The sequence below is a fragment of the Scedosporium apiospermum genome, assembly GCF_000732125.1.
Source record: "Scedosporium apiospermum strain IHEM 14462 chromosome Unknown SEQ_SAPIO_0085, whole genome shotgun sequence".
NCBI lineage: Eukaryota > Fungi > Ascomycota > Sordariomycetes > Microascales > Microascaceae > Scedosporium > Scedosporium apiospermum.
Window position 1 is genome coordinate 460,179 of NW_015971786.1, and position 13,193 is coordinate 473,371.

The 13,193-nt window shown below is 52.5% G+C and overlaps 3 protein-coding genes across 3 annotated transcripts; 1 reads left to right on the top strand and 2 right to left on the bottom strand.

Moving 5' to 3' along the window:
* Positions 1–282: 282 nt before the first annotated feature.
* SAPIO_CDS2147 (uncharacterized protein) lies at positions 283–1,145 on the top strand (the record flags this gene model as incomplete). Its single annotated transcript, XM_016785256.1, has 3 exons — positions 283–468; positions 554–653; positions 733–1,145. The coding sequence occupies 3 exons, from the start codon at positions 283–285 to the stop codon at positions 1,143–1,145; spliced, it is 699 nt and encodes a 232-aa protein (XP_016645134.1).
* Positions 1,146–1,327: 182 nt separating this feature from the next.
* SAPIO_CDS2148 (DNA ligase 4) lies at positions 1,328–4,369 on the bottom strand (the record flags this gene model as incomplete). The annotated part of the gene is made up of 2 exons (XM_016785257.1): positions 1,328–4,202; positions 4,266–4,369. 2 exons carry the CDS (start codon positions 4,367–4,369, stop codon positions 1,328–1,330), a joined length of 2,979 nt encoding a protein of 992 aa, XP_016645135.1.
* A 402-nt stretch (positions 4,370–4,771) lies between these two features.
* On the bottom strand, positions 4,772–9,446 carry SAPIO_CDS2149 (uncharacterized protein; the record flags this gene model as incomplete). The annotated part of the gene is made up of 4 exons (XM_016785258.1): positions 4,772–5,586; positions 5,668–5,876; positions 6,533–8,175; positions 8,244–9,446. 4 exons carry the CDS (start codon positions 9,444–9,446, stop codon positions 4,772–4,774), a joined length of 3,870 nt encoding a protein of 1,289 aa, XP_016645136.1.
* Between the last annotated feature and the right edge of the window lie 3,747 nt (positions 9,447–13,193).

Consider the following 13,193-nt stretch of genomic DNA (forward strand, 5'->3'; position numbering starts at 1 on the left):
CCAAAATAAGAGCAACCCCGCCAAAGCCATCAATCCAAGTGTCAGTTGCTGCTCAGCTGCTCACGTCCATCCACACCTCACCATCTTGACCGGCCTGTCGCCCACCGAGCAGACCTCCCCTGCTCCCCAATATCCTTACACCGACACTGCTTGTTGAGGCCCGACGGTGTTGCATTCCCATCTATACCCCAAATCTCGAATGCAAGCTCTCGAATTCTAAATAAAACCCTATTTCCTCCTTCTTTTTACCTTTTCGCACCTATTCCTATACTTATCTTCATAATGACTGCCGCCGATCTCCCCTCCAATGTCCATGTCTCTACGCACCCGTGCCTCCAGGCCAAGCTCAGCCAGCTCCGGTCGGCGTCGGCGAATGCCCGGGAGGTGAAGGCGTTGATCCATGAGATTTCTACAATCCTAGGCTGCGAGGCACTGGCAAAGGCCGTTGTATCTACGCCGGGATCAAAAGTATGGTTTCGATAAGTTGGGCTTATCTAGATCAATAAATCAGTTATCTTTAGCTTGCTCTAACACTGATTTCATGGTGGAATAGGACAAGACGCCCTTGGGCTTCGAGTACACCACCACGGATATCTTCCCCAAGACTATGAGTCTCGTGCCCATTCTTCGCTCAGGCCTAGGAATGGTTGACGGTATGTTTACAATGTTTTTTTCCTCCGTTTCCCTTTTCTCTTTTCGCAATTGTCATGCTAATCCTCCACTCGTTATCAGCCATCCAAGGCATCCTCCCCCGCGCCGTCCCCATCCACCACCTCGGCCTCTTCCGCGAACCCACAACCCTCGAACCCGTCGAATACTACAACAACCTCTCCAACCACATCGCCGACCCCGAAGACCCCTCCCCCACCGCCGCCAGCAGCCTCGCCATCATCCTCGACCCCATCATCGCCACCGGCGGTACCTGCGCCGCCGCCATCCAGACCCTCCGCGAGTGGGGCGCCCAGAGAGTCGTGGTCATCTCCATTCTCGGGGCAGTCGGCGGTATCAAGAGGGCCGCTGAGGAGTGGCCCGAGGCTACGGAGGTTTGGCTGGCTGGCGTGGATGAGGAGATTACGGGGAGTGGCATGTTGAAGCCGGGGTTGGGTGATGTTGGTGATAGGCTGTTCCTGACGATTGGAAGATAATCGTAATATCATTATTATTAAAGGAAAATAGCAAGAATGCGCATTTTTTCTCAACCTTCTATCAAGCTTGGATGGGAACTTACGCCGAGACGCGATCAATTAGGCGAGGGAGAGCATCCCGGGGGTCTTCAGAATACTCTTTTAATGGTAAATGAATTTCGTGAGCATGCATATCTATAAAATTACACGACAGGGTACTCCTCCTCGTCAAGCAGCGTGCCCTCCTTCCAACTCTCCTCAACCCACTTACTCGTAACTATCCTAGGAATCTTCGACCTCGAGGCAATCTCCTTGCGCACATCGCCGACCCCTTCCTTCTCACCCCTTCCCACGGTAACAATATGCGTCAACTCCGGATCTCCCAAGTATCCTACAATCTTCCCACCTCCAAATCGTACATAATTCCCAAGCCTGAAACTGGCCAAGGTCGACTTGCCCTCAGCGGCGTCGGGATCGTGGAAGTAGACCACGCACCTGCCAAACATTTGGCCCCTCAACTCCTCGAGACCGTGTCCGTGCTCTTCGAGCTGGCGTAGAAAGAGGTCCTTGTCGAAGGGGTTGTGAAGACCCTCTAGCTTCGGCATATCTTTCAGAATTTCCGCGAGCTCGTCGACGTTGACATCTCGCGCGTAGCTGTCCCCGAACTGGTCCGTATTCCTATCAGAAGCGTGTTTAAGCTCGTCCGTAGCGTGGAAGAGATGGCCGTGTGTCTCATAGGGAAGTAAATAGCCCCCATTCGGCTGCGCAACGCAGTCCAATACCCATTTTGGCCGAATGATGTTGACGCTTCCCTTTTTCATGAGGCTGGCCACGCCGACGAGCTTCTTATCTGCTACTATTATCATACCCGTCTCGGGCGTCGGGCGCTGCATGATTGTTCCGCCGTTTTCTTTGATGATAGCTTCTAGTTGCGCCTTCGTCTTCTTCGTTGGCTTTACAGCGTCGCTCAGCACGCAGAATTCCAATCCTTCAAAGACCTTCGTCCTCGGACCGGAAAATCTGACAGGCGCGGAATCCGTCCCGGCGATCACGAGCTCCCGCTTGGCCCTCTTTGTCGGACGGCGCTTGCGGCTCTCAACTTTCATGTCTTTACTCTCCTGCTCTGCTTTCACCCTCTCTCGCAGAACTTGAAACTCATCCTCATTTAGCGCCGAGTCCCACGTCCTATCCAATCTCAGCCGCCGGAACCGCGGGAACCTCAGCGTCTGCCCAACAGCAAAAGACTTCGACTCCGTAACGCTCGCCCCCTTCACCGAGATGACGATGGAGTCCTTGGGCCGAATCCACACATCGGGCTTCTCAACCTTTTCGCCGCCAGCCAAGGTGATGTACTCTATCGGCGGTTTATTGGCATCCCACTTGGTCCACTTGCCCTCCGTGTGATGGCGGATCTCTGCATAATCCTCCACCTTGAAACCGCCACCGACTTTGAAGAAGCTCTTGCACTTCTCCGGGTTGGCGCCCGTCGCGATTTCGTTTTCGCCGACGCGGAGGCCGCAGAGGAAACTGGATAGACCACCGCCGCGGCTGCCTGAGCCGTAATAACCCCCGATAATGACACAGTCTAGCGACTCGCCGAATTCGTCCATGTAATCGGGTTTGACCTTTTGCCAGTCATCGTTACGGCTATTGAGCCGGTACATGGATCTTGGGTTCTTGAGGACGAGGCCTTCGCCGCCTTCTGCAATGACATTACGTAGCTCCGTCTCGATCGTATCAGGAGAGGTAGCTACGACGTGTGGATGGATTTCTAGACGGCGAGTCATTCCGAGTACCGCGCTCTGCAGGGCGCGGAAGCGGTCCCGAAGAGTGTATTGTCCGAGCTGCGTATCATTTAAGTAAAGGATATCGAAGACGAAGAATACAGGGCGCAGGTCCTTTTTCGCATCATCTTCGACGTTGCCGTTCTTTTCCTTGTTCGCCGCAGTCTTGAGACTGCCAAAAGCGTCCGGCTTGTCTTCCTTCATATTCCACGCAACCATTTCTCCGTCGAGGATCAAGTTTCGGACCTTGGGCGAAAAAGCTCCCTTTAAGAAGCGAGTAAGGGCGGAAGGCTCGTCGTAACCGGACCCATAAAGATCGGTATAACCCTTCGCCTTTCGAGAGCAAAAGAAGAAAGATTTACCTCCCGGTTTATCCGGGTCATCCATCATATGCAGCTGCATCCTCTCGCCGTCGAGCTTCACTTCAATCCAGTATTCGGGGTCATCTTCCGTCACGCCAAGGTGACTCACCATCTTGGAAAACGTCGTGGACATTTGGAACTGGGCGAGCTGCGGCTGGAAGGGCTGACCGAGCTTCAACCCCGTTTCCTCTTTGTGTAGGCGAATGTTCGGGTCACGCAGCTGCCAGCAGACTTGACGCAAGCTCGAGGAGACGCTAAAAAGAGCTTCGGCATCGGGATGCCAGTTGTGGAAGATTGTGTTCTCTGAGGCGCCGATTTTCATTTGCTTCAGGATGATGCGGATGAGCCAGAGCATTTCCTCGGGATTCATTCGAAGGTAAAAGATTTGGAATACGGCCAGATTCTCTGTTTCGCTGGACGAGGCTGCCAACTTATCAAGCAGCTCGTTCACATCAGCAATAGTCAAGTCTCCCACTTCCGTTCTCATCGGGCGCTTAGATATCACGTCGTAGCATCTCCCGGGAAAGTCACCAGCCATTCTAGCAGCCATGGTTTGACCTGGCAACTTCCAGTGGAGGAGATTGTACCCGTCCTCCGAGTTGCGGTCGATCTTGAGCAGCTTGACGAGAAGTTTACCAATGTTGCTCTCCTTCAGGCCATAGACGGTCCTGTCGCGATCCTTGTCTGGGAGGATGAGACGCATGGCCGGATAAAAGTCGTCGCCGACTTCATTGCGCCACCTGGTAATGAAGCGCTCGATGATATGCCGCCGCTGCTCTTGGACGGAGAGATGGCCGCCAGAGCGGGTCTTGGGCCGACCTGGCACCGGACCGGTGGCATTCTTTCTCAGTTCAAGTAATGGGTTAAATAGAGTCTTGAAAAGCTCCGAGAACAGAAGCGTTTTATGAACATTGTGGGGACGATCGGGAAAGCTGTTGCGACAATGTAAGCAAGGTGCGCCTCCAGGACTCGGACAAGAGAGAGCTTGAACATACGCTGCATCTACGTCCCCCGCAGAGGATTCTTCTCCATACATGCGCTCATCCTCGTCTTTTGCTTCAGGATCCGGTGAACTTGGCCTCTTGATTCTCTGGCTCATGGTGGTTGGACAGTGCGTGATGTGAAAGCCTCAGAGGGCGAATGCGACGAGTCGGGTCTTGAGAGCGAAGAAAGAATCGAAGGAAGGCGAATTCTGGCGGCTACATTGACGGAATTGATGTTCTTGGGCCTCTATAGAGGGAACATTCCGGGGTTTAAATGATGAAATTGGATTTCGGTCATAATAATCACAATTGACGCGGAGCTTGATTCCATGGTTCGGAAGTTTGCATTGATCCCACGTCTGCCTGGAGCAAGCTGTGTGGAGCTGGATAATCAGGTATACTCGTTATAAGAATACAGAAAGAACCTGGCGACATTCGCTTCTCAACGACGACCACAACAACAAGGGCATCATATATTTTAGTACATATCTATCTATCGAACAAATTCCTACCGTGTCTTAATCAAGCTTGTTTCCCCAGTAATATGTAAACACATCAATGCCAATAAACTCATCAGCATAGTTCCCCGTCGCCTCATCTCCGCCCGCCGCAGAACAGACAAGCAAAGGCAAGAAATGCTCCCCACCATACTTGGGATGCATCTCATCCGCATACGGAAACTTCCTCCACCCCTTCAACGCTCCCAACCTCTCCGTCGTAGAGTTCTTGCCCACGGCTTCCGTCAGGGCGTTATTCCACTCATCCGACCGCTTCTTAAAGGGCGCCGGAGCACCGCCTAGCTGGCGACTCATCATGAGCTCACCCATCTTTTGCAGATTATGGAACGACGCGAATCCGGAGCCGACGACGGCGATGTTCTCGTCGCGGAGCTTCTGGAGCGCCCTTCCCATGGCGAAATGCTGAGCCGGGTCCTCGGACTTGAGCACGGAGACCTGCACGATGGGGACGTTGGCCTCGGGGTTGATCAGCATCATGGGGATGAAGACGCCATGATCCCACTTTCGCTTGGGGTCGAGGACAGGCTCGAGCCCTTCTTTTTCCATCGCGGCGGCGACTTTTTGCGCGACATCGGGCGCTCCCGACGCATCGTACCTGAGGGAGTAGCTCTCCTTGGGGAAACCATAATAGTCGTAGAGGAGATCGTGCTTGGCGCCAGAGCTGATGATGGGGGTGGAGGTGGTCCAGTGAGCTGTTACGAGGACGATAGCGCGGGGGGCTTCCGGGGTGTTGAGGCGGAGGAGCTTGGGGACTCGGTGTTTGAGGGAGTAGACGATGTCTTTGTGCATTGGGTCGCCGAGGACGGGAAGAGGGCCTATATATTTCATGTTAGAGAGACTCAAAAAAAGCGTCCTTTCAACTCATCAGCGCAAACGCATCAAACGTGATAGCTTACCACCGCCGTGGGACAGAGCAATTACTGGTGCTCGTGTCATCGTGACCTTGGGAGCCGCAGCAGGAACCGAAACTTTAGGAACCCTCTTAAACAGCGCCAGATTCGTATTGGTGCTGGTGTACTGAAATATCGCGGCAATCAAAAGACACACAAACGCGCCGATGAGGCCTCTCCGAAGATAGGTCGACATGTACGATTTTACTCTCTTTCTGGCGTCGGGGAGAAGAAGGTGGGGTGAGGGTCGAGGTTATGTAGTTTTGCTGACCTTCTGACGCAATCCTGCTCTCGACTGGTTGTTTCAGATCTCCAAGAGAGCGTTTCTAGTTTATAATGCCCAATTGATAAGAGAACGGAATCGTATATACATAACAAACTACTTCGTACTTCGTAGATTAGTACGCATATTCAATTGTTCCTGGGAATCCCGTCGTTTAAGCAATGGACTCGGAGCAACGGTGGGTTGCTGCCGGGTGGAGGTGGAGGCTTCAACGCCGAGTTTCGGCAATGTGGAGGATTGGATTAGTCAGGGCTCGTATTCTCCTGAGGGCGATGACGATTAGAGTCCAGAATATCGAACGTTTTTGGAGCAACAAATGTGGACCACATGCAGCAAGGATTACCAACGGATTGCAAATATTCTAGTAATCCAGTCGATCCTATTCGGACAGTCGTTGACTTGATTGACTCGGTTGACTTGATAGATATGATCGTCGATTGTTAGGACAAGCTGGCTTTACAGAATACCGATTTCAAATGTTGGGAAAAGAGGCGACTACTTCGTATGAACAAAGTTGGCCAAGCATGCGGTCTGCTCTCTTGGTACACATTGATCGATCCACCCGTTTACTCCATCACATCAACAGACCCGCTTCCTCCTCCCACAGCCTTAATCCTCGATCCAATCTCCAACGGATTCCCCTCAAAGACCGCGAAGTCGCTGGTCCCAGTCCCCTTAGGCTCCTCAATCCCAAGCACCTTGTAAACATTAGCCGAGATCAGATCCAAGGCCGCCCTCTCGCTCAGGCGTCCCTCGCCGTTACGATACGCAATGCCCGCAAACAACGCCAGATCCCGCACGACCCAGTCCTCGTAGAGTCCAATGGCCACCACGACGCCGGCGTCCAGAAGCGCGTCAACGGCCGTGCCGTTCGTCAGAGGCGCGCCCGTGAGAGAGTGCCTCTGTTCCCATGAGGTGCTGTAAGGAAGGAGGGGAGCGAGGACGACCCCGATGTCAGCGCGTGCGAGCTCTTTGGCGAGGATGTGGGATTCTGCACCGCCGAGGATGGCGACGCGAAGCTTGCTTCTGTCCGAGTTTGCCTGGGCGATTGCCGTCTCAACGTCAGACTTTAGGCGAATGATGGCCGCAATGGCACTCGCGCTGTGAGCGGATAGCACGAGAGGTAATTCGCCATTGACGACCTTTCTGAGGAACGCCTTCTCCGAGTAAGGATCCGTAATCTTGTCCGCGGAAGTTATGGCCGCGAGGAGCTTCGACCTGAGATCGCCCGCAGCACTCGAAATAGAGGGTGTATCGCCAGTCTTGGCGTCCAAGGTAAGCGTGTAGTGCACAGAAACGTCTTCCGACCAGACGGCATCATCTTCCAGGGCATGTTCAGCGCCGGTTCGGAACCCAACACTAGTTCCGTGACGTGCAATACCACTAGAGTGCTTGGGCGCTGTAATGGCCTTGGTGATACCGTACCGGTGAGCGACGTTGAGTTTCTTGCTATCGAGGGCGAGGCCATCAATGCCACGGCTGAAGGTTCTGCCATCGCTGGCGCCATTGTCCGTGTCACTCTCCATATCGATTTCATTAAGACCAATCAGCGAACCAAAGGCAGTGAAGCCGTTAGTCACGTATCCATTCTTCAGATTGATAACCTTGACTCCTGACTCGGAGGCCGCCTGTAGCTCGGACTCACACCTTCCAATGCATGAGATTTTGCCGTCCTTAACAATGACCGTAAGGGAGCCCTCGGCCGATGCCCTCCAAGAGAGAAGCATGCGAGATACGCCCGTAAATACAACATCCTTTAGGGAGGCCGGGTTCTCTGGAATCTGGCTAAGGCTCTCATCGGGCACAATAGGGGCCGAGACAGGTTTGTCCAACTGGACAGGGTCGTTGAATTGGGCGATGCCATCGATCCAAACTTGGACAGGGGAGGCACCAACGCTCAGCGGGTCACTGTCCCAGACGACGATGTCGGCGTCGAAGCCCGGCTTGATCTTGCCCAACCTCTCGCCCATACCGAGGTAGCGCGCCGGCGTTGATGTTACACTAGAGAGAGCGACATGATACGGCAGGCCGTATTTGTAACCCTTTGCGGCCTCGAAAACGACATGCTGAGCGTTGAGGACGGGGTTGTCGCTGACGTACACCGTATCTAGGCCGTTATCCCAGAGAATCTTACCGGCATACTCTGAGCCGACGTAGGCCTCGGCCTTGTAGTACATATTGTCCGCAAATATGGCAGAAGCGGGTGTATGGCCCCAAGCACGTTTCAGAACCTAGAAATGTCAACGTTACTCGGGGAAGGGGCTTGGAGAGAAAGGAGAGAAAGGAGAGAAATACACACCTCTGGGATGAGGAAAGTACTATGCGCATGGTGGAAGGCCCGGACAGAAAATTTGAATTCGTTGGTATGGTCCACGAAGCTCTCAAGGTCAGGTACCGTGTAGCAGTGAGTGTTCACATGGACATGGCCACGGAGAACAGCACCGAGAGATTCCCACTCCAGTTCTTCGGGCAGGTATCGAGAGATCTTCTCAATACCAACGGCCTCAGCCTCATCACACCAGTCGTCCTGGTCCCTCACAAGCTTTGATGCCTGTTCAAAGGCATGACGGAAGTGCCAGGACTCGCCCATACGACTGAATGGCCCACGGCCAATTCGACCGTAAACACGCTTGGCGTTCTCGCCACACGCCATCTTCATATAACGCCAGGTTTGGTTGGGATCGGCAAACATATCTTTGATGCTGAGCTCACTGCGGCCGTCATGCTTACCGACAGCATGCTTGATCAGGAAGGCCTCGCCGCCAATGTTGTTTCCGGAGCCGGGGAGGACCAAGCTCGTCGTGACACCGCCCGATTTGATGACCTGAATCTGGTGGTCCAAGGGCTGGATGGCATCCCAGGAGCGGACGTAGGGCGTGATATTGTCGGACAATTCATTAGTATCATCATTTCCGCGGATGTTGGGGAGGGAGTCAACGCCAGCATGACTATGCATGTCAATAATGCCGCTCGTCAATTGTCGCCCATGAGCATCATAAACTTGCGTGTCCGAGGGCAAAGAATCGAGCGAGATCCCAGCCTCGACCTTTTGGATTAAACCGCGATCGACGAACACATCCGCCCTTATCCAGGAATAACCCTTGCCGGCACGAGCATCCTCCTCACTCGTCCCCTCCTTGGGCTCACCGACCCAAACCGTCGCATTACGGATAAGGGTCGGTTTCGTGCCATTAACGAAGCGGCCATTCTGCTCCCGACCAAGGCCGCTGGGGTCTTGCGGTTTATGCCTGAGCTTCTTGCACGTCTCGAGGTTTGCTTGGAGTCGCGTGACCGATAGCTTGGAAGCGCGCGACGAAGATCGCAGGCCGCGGAGCTGCTCGAATTGGGTGTAGGCAATGAGAAGGATACAAGAGAGGAGTACGATTCTGAAGAGCCTCGACTTTCTTATGTTTCGGCGGCGGGTTTTGAGAGCGAAACGCTCTGGCGGAGCGGGATGCACCACCGTGGAAGGCAAGAGGTCCTCCTTTTCGGGGATCGTCATTGCTATTGAAATCAATTGATCTTTTTTTCTAAAGAACGAGGTTTATTCCAAGTTGACGCTAAGACGAGGAGCGGAAGATTCGCACAGGGGGAGCAATCAATGTCGAAACTTGAGGGTGCCCGCCCGGTGACGACATTGACGACGATGATGATGATAAGAGAGGACCGATAAGTCCGGCTGCTGCCTTCAATTTAAAGTCACACAACAGCACGAGCGGGAGCGTGGGCGGGACAGGGACTTTTGCATCGCACCTGCGCCACCCCAGATCCAGGGACAACTCGCCGTCCAAAGTACCACTATCGCACTTCGAGCCTAGCGCGCTACATACCCCAAAACGCTAGGAAGTACGGAGGTAGAGCGGGTTCGTCCCGAGTCATTCATTATCAGACAGCATTAAAAGAAGCAATTCAAAAGGTCTTATCCTCTAGAGTATATAAAGTCGTTTCTTTTTCACCATAGGAAAGGAAAACAATGCAAAAATAATAATTTAATTTCTTATTTACGAAGTATTGTTTAGTTCCTCCTCTCCCTCCTCTCCTTCATCACAGGCCCTGCCCTCTCCTACTTGTAAAGGTCGCACCTCTCCCACTGGACCACTCGCTTTGCACAATGGCGATATTCGTTACGGCGGGGTATTTCCTTGTCTTGCTTTAACTCGATCCCTAGGCACCGTTCGTAAACCGCGATCCTGCGTGAGACTTGGGCGGGGTAGGATTCCAGCCCAGCCCCCGGCGACGAGGAGCAACAGCTACCTTAGCCAATGCTTCGTCAAGTCGTCTGGTGAAAACTCGGGAGGTTTTGTCTCTTATATCACTGTTACGGGTAGTATTTTGAAGTTTTTTCTGGGAAGGAGTGATTCAGTGGGGTTGGAAACGGAAGGGACGTAGCTACTCTATGATGAGGTGAGGCTGTCTATTTTGAAGTCCACCTTGGCGGTAGCAATTGACGGTTTCGGGGAAGATACTCCAGAATCACTTGATATAGTGAGTCAACTGCCTGCCATAATCGCCGTAGAAGGTCAGCTCGCTGGACGGTTAACTCGTTGATTAGCGAATCTGGCCCTGTAGCATCCGCTCTGTCTAGTCGTCCAACGGATATACTAGGATGCTCAAGACTCAACCTGTAATCGAGCGCTGTTCTTTCTTGGTGGCTGATGGGGACAGAGAAATAGAATTCTGGGGAAGTTTATTGGGTTCGATGATATGGCAGGTTATGAACATAGGCACAGCTTAATTGGCAGAGTAAATATCCTCATCGTCTGCCGTCAAGGGGCCTGCTCCCATCCCCAGCTGGCTGCTGCTGCTAGACCCAAGCTCCATAGGGCGATCCTCGTTGGGCGCTTGAAGGGCACGCAGTCCCCAGAAGCCGGCCGTCTCGTACACGCGTGATCCATTAGGAAGAAGCGGCCCATCCGAGTAAGGCTTAGTCCAGTGAAATGCGCCGCAACTTGGGTCGATCACTCTCCGATAGCCCCATGGTTCCGCATGGTAATCCCCATCTATGTTCCAAAGAGGCTGGCCATTATAGAATTGGCGAAGGCTTGGCGGCGTTTCGTTTATCGTAACTTCGTTTGCACACATCCCTTGACATCTGCGGAACCCTTGGGCTAGAAAACGATACAAAGCGTGCCGCAAAGAGACGCCAGTAGGATTGACCCGTGGGATAGCCCAGCATTCGGCGATACAATCTGGGCTCTTGATGTCACTTGCAACAGTCGCTTTGAATTGCAGTAGCAAAAGAGTCCTTCCATCAAAACAAAAGATCTGAGGGCAGCGGTACTTGGAGGCATACCTGGGCATCTTAGAGATAAATGTAAATCAGTTAAGCAAAGGGCAACATACCCTCTCAGTTCTCGTGCAAGGTTTCGCTGGCCAGGTCGAGTCAACCTCCCCTTCTGCCATTGATCTATATCAATGATATTGCGTTTATATTCCCCTATTGCGATATGGAAGCGCTTCCCGTTCATTTGCACTGAATATGAGGTGTCAATATTCTCCAGTTCAGGCTCCTCTCCCAGCGGCTTCTCAAACGAGGCTTGGAGAACTGAAGGAAACCGTGCAAACCCGCCGAGAACGATATTAGAGACCTCTGCATCAAACCAAGTCGTCATGTCCCCCTCAGAGCGTAGGCGATATTTCCGGTAAGTCGGTGGAGATACAGGTTCCTCTAGCCTAAGTTCATCATCTTCGAAGGCGGGAAAAAGGGGACCATCGAAGACCGCTTCTACTGCACCAGATGCCTCTCGAGTGGTGTGGACCTCTAGTCGGAGATCTGGTGGATATTGTTTCGCCCATAGCTTAGAAGGACTCGTTGTAAGGCCAGTCTCGTGGACAGGATTTGTCGAATGCTCAAAGAGGAGGTCTCTCAGTGTATGAGACATTTTGGCCATCTAGCTATCTCGCTCGTCGCATTAGGCATACCAGGTTGGGAAGTTGGAATGAGCGGGGCCGCAAGGTTACCCAGCGGCCAGGCTCTCATCAACATCAACCTGTGGAGTTTGCTCCTCAGTGCTGCCCACTCAGGAGGGGCGGGGTGAGGTGAGCCAGGCATCCATCGGCCAAATGCATCAAGGAGGAATGCAGTGATGCGCCAGAATTTCACATCATTTGCAAAAGCCAAGCAGTCTCATCAATGCTCTCAGCACACTGCCAGACTTACTTCATAGTTCGATAATCGCGCATCAAGATCATCCAATCTTTTTACAGTAGGTCTGATAAGCCCCAAACTACTCTCTATTTTCCGCAGCGGTCATTGAGCTCGTTGAGCCCCGAGAGAAACATCCCGAAAGAAGAACGGGCTTCGGGATTAGAGAAAGCGAATATCCTATTAAACTGGACGTGGTTTCTGGTCGTAGTTGACCAAGGGGGCTGCTGGTTGGTCGGCTTAGTCATCAACTTGCTTGGTATTTGGTTAAAAACATTGTTGATACTTAGGAGATACCGTCCTTTCTCAACGCCCAAAACTGCCGTTGTCCATGACAGACACACGAAAAACAAGTACCAAGGTGTGTATTAGCGTATCCCTTGTCTAGAAAGTACTAATTCAATTTCTTCAACTCCCAGTTCCGCCTTGGTCGAAGCGTAGTTTCGGGGGAGATCTGTGTCCTTGACAAGCACAGCCCCCATGTCTACCTCATTACCACCTACGATACTCCAGGCAAGACCTTCGTTCTTTTTCTCCTGCGATTCATATGGCTACTCACGCCATTTGTTAAGAGACATTGGCCCGGGATTTTCCTCCCTCGGCAAGTTGTCCTGAAGAGTTTGAAACCTGGATGGGACGAGTACTTCCAGACCGAGATCGAGATGTATCATACATTGGAGAGCCTACAAGGCAACTTCATTCCGATATATTTCGGAGAGACTGAGTACGGTGGGACGCGAGCTATCCTTCTATCGTATGTCGACGGTGTAAAATTATGCGATGTTGATATGGAGGAAAAAGAAGTACGGCAACGCCTGCGCGAGACCTTTAAGGCGTTCTTTGCCTACAGGGCTGTCCCGGACGACGCCCGGCTGGAGAATTTCATTTTATCACGAGACAAAATAGTCGCGGTAGATCTAGAACATGTCTATATCTATGAGAAAAGTGTGGAGGATGAAGGCAGGAGAGATAATATGCATGACGAGGACTACGAGGACGATAAGGACGACGGCGTCTATTCGATGAAGTGTGTCATTAATGACCTCATGGACAAATACCACAGAATCAGGACGACAGGCTGGTAAATTTATCATAGAGATAGTT